The 5,052-nt window shown below is 43.8% G+C and overlaps 1 protein-coding gene across 4 annotated transcripts in view; it reads right to left on the bottom strand.

The window, feature by feature from the left end:
• Positions 1-343: 343 nt before the first annotated feature.
• The window catches only part of kansl1 (KAT8 regulatory NSL complex subunit 1), a 54,461-nt gene continuing 49,752 nt past the window's right edge, over positions 344-5,052 (bottom strand). For 3 of the 4 annotated variants that reach the window (XM_015384566.1, XM_015384569.1, XM_015384565.1), the window contains exons 11-15: positions 3,716-3,840; positions 3,575-3,632; positions 2,053-2,165; positions 1,731-1,983; positions 344-1,644 (exon numbers count right to left, since the gene is read on the bottom strand). In XM_015384566.1, coding sequence (XP_015240052.1) covers positions 1,438-1,644; positions 1,731-1,983; positions 2,053-2,165; positions 3,575-3,632; positions 3,716-3,840 — 756 coding nt within the window. In that variant the 3' untranslated portion in view covers positions 344-1,437. The remainder of the gene's footprint in view (positions 1,645-1,730; positions 1,984-2,052; positions 2,166-3,574; positions 3,633-3,715; positions 3,841-5,052) is intronic. The other variant, XM_015384567.1, reaches the window with a different exon arrangement.

The following is a 5,052-nucleotide window of genomic DNA, read 5'->3' on the forward strand; positions in this document are numbered from 1 at the left end:
GTACAGATGTGGAAATGTGATCGTTATTGTTATCGTGCGTTGATCAATAACTGGTTTATGATGATTCTTGTTGCTGTAAATGTGTATTTGAAATAAACGCTGCAAAGTCACGCAGGAGTCTGAATGGATGAAACGACGAGCCGCGGTGCCAAGTTAAACATAAATGTTTTAATGGTACTATTTACAAGAAAGAAAACAATTCTGCTTTTTGATTAGGTTATAACTGCTGCAACAATTAAACAGGTACATTTACATCTTAACTAAAAAAAAAAAAGAAAAACATTGAAGGGCGGTGGCAAACAGAGGAGGCAGGAAATGAAAACAACCATAGACTTTTTTTTCTTTTTTTTTTTGCATAGCAATTAGTCACGTAAAGTGAAGGAGGGACGCGGTGAGAGGATAATTACATGGAGGTGAAACTGATCAACTGATCGCTCTGAGAGAAGAAGAGTTTCATTGCTTTCCGGAGGAACCTGAGCTCGGGTGACTTCTGACAGCTGCTGCTCTACAAATGTTTAATTTCCTGTTAAGCTGAAACTAAAACTATCAAAGAAAGAAAAGAAGCAGGGAGGTTATTTAATTCAGATTAAATTATGACTGTTTGCAAAGAATTGATTCATTTCTTAGATTATTGTCGTGATATTTAAGCTTTTTGTTATATTTTTATTTGTTTATAGCATGCAGCTGCGATGCTGAAACATAAAATAAGATTAAGCAGCTCCGGGTCTGTGGGTCACCCTTGTTTTAAAACGGGGAGGGGGGGGGATCTGGAAGAATGTCCGACTCTACAGATAAAAAACAAATCAACGCGTGATCAGAGAACCAGATCGACAACAACAACAAAAAAACATGTGAGGAATGAAAACAGAAGGAAAGCAAACCAGCAGAACTAGACTTGGCAGTACGAGAAGTGCTCTGGTGACTTCAGGCGACCTCTAGTGGGGGAGGAGGGAACCACACCTTTATGTACCTGTTTCTGTGGATGAGGAGCAGAAGGAAGGACATGGGGGGGGATTTTTTTCTTGTTTTGATATTTGTCACTCCACTAAAAATGTACATGGGGATTTACAAGCAAACTAGTCAATAGAAAACACCCTTTGGCCGTATGTTGAGGAGTCGCTACATAGTGCGCTACAAGTGAACACGCGACATATGAACACCACTAAGCCCCCATGTACATTGTTTAGCCTACTACAGAACTCACTTTTTGTAATGTTTTATACTTTTTTTTTTAAAATTAACCTTTTTTTTTCCGTGACAAAAACCAGGTGAAGGGAAAGGCTTCTATCTCCGTAATGTTCACTAAAAACTGTGAAAGAATTAGACTGATGTTTGAATATCAAACAACAGGAACCCATTGAACGTCGTTTCAGCTTTGAGGTTCTGCGTGTTAATGCCAGAGGAGCTGCGGGGGAGGGGAGGGGGGGGCGACGCCGTTCATCGGTGGGAGGAGGCCCTGAGTTTGGGGCCGCCGCCGTCGTCGTCGCAAGGCAGCTCTGCGTCGTCCGAGTCCAGGCGCCCGTAGGCGGACGCCCTGCAGCCTGAGATGCTGCGAACCCTGGGCCGGATGTTTTGGTCGGGTTCGGGTTCTGGAGCCGGGTCTTCGGGCAGCGGGAAGCTGCGGCGTTCCCAAGGCGCCACGGTCTGAAAGCATCACAGAAAACAAGTTGAAGAGTCAGCGATCGGTGTCTGATGATGACTCAGAGGGACGCGGCGGCTTCTCTACGCACCCGTTCCTCAAAGGTGAAGTCTGGCGTGGAGCACCGCGTGTCCTCGTTGGACAGCAGCCGGTGGGAGTCCCGGGAACATGGCGTCTGTGGGTTGGAGGACGCGTCGGGGCTGGGGGGGCTCATGGGCGACGGCACGTGGCTGTAGTCGTGCAGCGATGGGCAGTGACCGGGGTCTGGCGACGCGGGCTGAGGGGTGGGAGGGTTGGTCCCGTACAGCAGAGGCGTGGTCCGCCCATCCACAGACTTGTATGACCTGATGGACACGCAGGTTGGCGTCACACGGATCGGAAAGCTGGCGAAAGGAGGAGGAGCCAGGACTCACCTGCTGCCGCGCCTCTTGGCGGGAGCCAGAGCCATCCAGGTCCAGCGGGAACGCTCCTGGTCCTCGTAGGGCTGATGGAGCGCGATGAAGGCCGCCTCAGAAAGGTCCTCAACCTGCAGGGGTCAGACCAAACGCCTCTGAAGCTCTCAGCTTTTCTGACCGCAGGAAGCAAACTATTCCGGCCACGCCGCGCATCATCGACCATCAACACGGTTTACAGCAAGTTCAGGTCAGAAACGTGAAAAGTTCAAAGCAGAACATCGGCTTTTCCACCGAAACACAGTTAGAGGCAACGGATTAAAATCTAATCTGGTCTTTAAAAGGATGTTATTAATGTTGCCCCATGTTTACTATTTATTATTCATTTATTTTACTAGATGACATTAAAAAAAATAAATAAATCAATCTTCTCATCCCATAGCAATGAGATACTAGCGTAAAATGCATGTATGCTCAAACCACAACGATCTCTTTATGTAAACAAACTGTTTAATGTTTTTATGATATTTTATCCTGCTCTTTATCACAACATGCGATCTTCGTCTGTGATTCTGCGGTAAAGTTCAAACTATAACAGATTATAGCCACAGAGGCATTGGCCTAAGCTTTCAGTCAAACATGAATTTAAATAAAGTCGAAATCCTCGCTCTAACCTTTGAATTGAAAACCGCTCCACCATGTTTCTTCCTCTCCGCTAACATGCTCTGTTACCAACAAATCTAAAGCTAGAGAAGAAAGATGTGGAGCTCCATAAAGGTCCAGAAGCAGCGGCTCAGATTTTACTTCTTAGATCCGCCTCAGTTTATGGTTCAGAAAATACGCCAATGAGAAAAAAACTTCATCCACACATTAAAAACCTGCTTCTGCTTTCAATAAAACGAAATGTATCCCTTCGTCTCAGGAGATGATTTGTTTCCTTTAAAATCACATCTCCATTTTTTCTGAAGCATTTCTAAAAAATAATCAGCAGCAAATAAGAAAAGACCAATTTCTGCATAAAATGTGATCAACATCAAACTAAGTAAATAAAAGAAAAGTGGGAATCATGACAGTTTCAGATGAAGATTGTTTCAATATGTGGAAAACACATCAAGGTTCACGGATACGGAGCGATCTTTCATCACGCCTAAAGTCAAGAGTAGATAGAAGGACACAAACATGGGGTTTTGGCGTAATGGTGGATCAATAAGCGCCGATCATTCTCACGTATTTAAAACCGTTCTAAAATTGTTCCATTTTAGAAAAATGTATTATGAATTCTAATGAGTTGTGTGGAACTACATCTTTGCAATTTCAATAAAACCAAATGATAAAAGACATATCTGATTAAATCTTCAGAACTTTTCTGCTAATTTTCTGAGATTAATAAGGAACATTTTAACATGATTAAAAGGTTATTAAAAGCATCCATCTTATCCAGGACACAGTTAAACATCTGACCAGCAGGTGTCGCTGTTTGCCTACCACCACCTTCAGGTATTTCTAACCATAAATGAGAGCAATAAAGCAGAGAAGTTCCCACCTCTCGTTCGTTCTCCTCCTCCGTTATGGGCTGTGAGAAAATGTCCACCGACCTCCAGCTGACAGAACAAGGAGACATGTTAGCGTAGAACCGGGACGGATCGCAGGACAAAGCAGGAGAGACGGCAGAGGAGCCGTTTACCTCGGGGTGAGGATCTCCTTGTACTGCAGCTTCTCCACTCGGGTGGTGGCCGCCACAGACATGGGAATCACGATGTTGTTGATGTCGAAGGAGCTCTCGCCCCGCCTCCGTTTGATCGGCTGCTGCTGGAGGAAACATCAGAGTTAAACTTTATTTCAGGGAAACTTTAGACGGTTCATTATGGAGCCATGAAGGAGCAATAATCATGATTGATGTGAATCTTTTTGAGAATCTGTGAAATAAAGATTGAGAAAGGAAAAAACTGCTGAACAGCTGGACTCGTTGAACCAAATCAACTGGATGTTTTTGTTTCTCTGCTTTCTTCTGCTACTCAACCAGAAAGAGCCGAAACCACGAAGGTTTCGGTTTGAGTCTGAGCCTCTTTTATCAGAGACGTTCAGGTGGTCTGTATCTGCTCCAACGCTAAGGTCTGTTTACAGTTGGAAACATTTACAGTAAAGCTGCACCCATCCAGGCTAAAGCTTCCAACCAGATGAAAACTGCAATTAAAACCTAACGATCTGCGGCTTCTGGAAACGCTGCAGACGGGCAGCTGTGCTGATCAGATGGAAATCACACGATTGGGCGATTCTAAAACTAAACAGTTTTTGTTAAGTTTTGTCTCGTCAAAAAGTTGAAACTTTAAATGTTTAGTTGAGCACAAATGTTTTTTTTCTCCACAATTTTCCTTCCATTTAGGGCTTAGGAGCAGATTCACTATCAGATCACTATTAACTATTAAAGTTTCTAACATCAGCAGACAGAAACGCCACCACAGGTTTACATTAGAACACCTGGAGCTACACTGTTAGGTACAGTGGAGGTTCTGTGGTTCTTTGGGCCGTTTTCCTTTAAACATCCTGGTGAAAAATGTTGAGACACCAGAGGTCTGACCTTTAGAACTGGAGGAGATATTTTCATCTCTCCTGCACGGAGGCAACAAATCAGATTTATCTGGGAAATTCTGTGCAGTTCTACTCTTTCCAGCAGGTTTGGCCAATAAATCATAAACTATCTGATCAACATTGAGCTTTATTTCAGTAACTGCACTGACCTCTGATCCAGAACCTCCTGGTATGTTGGGGAATATAGAATATAGGCCTCTCAGCCTTTAACTATGGAGTACCAGGAGAGCCAATATAATAGAAATACTTACAAAAGTTTTTTTTAAAGGTTTAGTTTCAGCTTATACCCAGTTTGATAACCGCTTCTTAAAAACTTAGAACATCGAATCAACCGTTTAGAAACAGGTTGTTCCCGGTTTCCTAACAGCGCGTTCCCGGTTTCCTAACAGCTCGTTCCCGGTTTCCTAACAGCTCGTTCCCGGTTTCCTAACA

Source organism: Cyprinodon variegatus, unplaced genomic scaffold (genome assembly GCF_000732505.1).
Source record: "Cyprinodon variegatus isolate N-32 unplaced genomic scaffold, C_variegatus-1.0 Scaffold316, whole genome shotgun sequence".
NCBI classification, from domain to species: domain Eukaryota; kingdom Metazoa; phylum Chordata; class Actinopteri; order Cyprinodontiformes; family Cyprinodontidae; genus Cyprinodon; species Cyprinodon variegatus.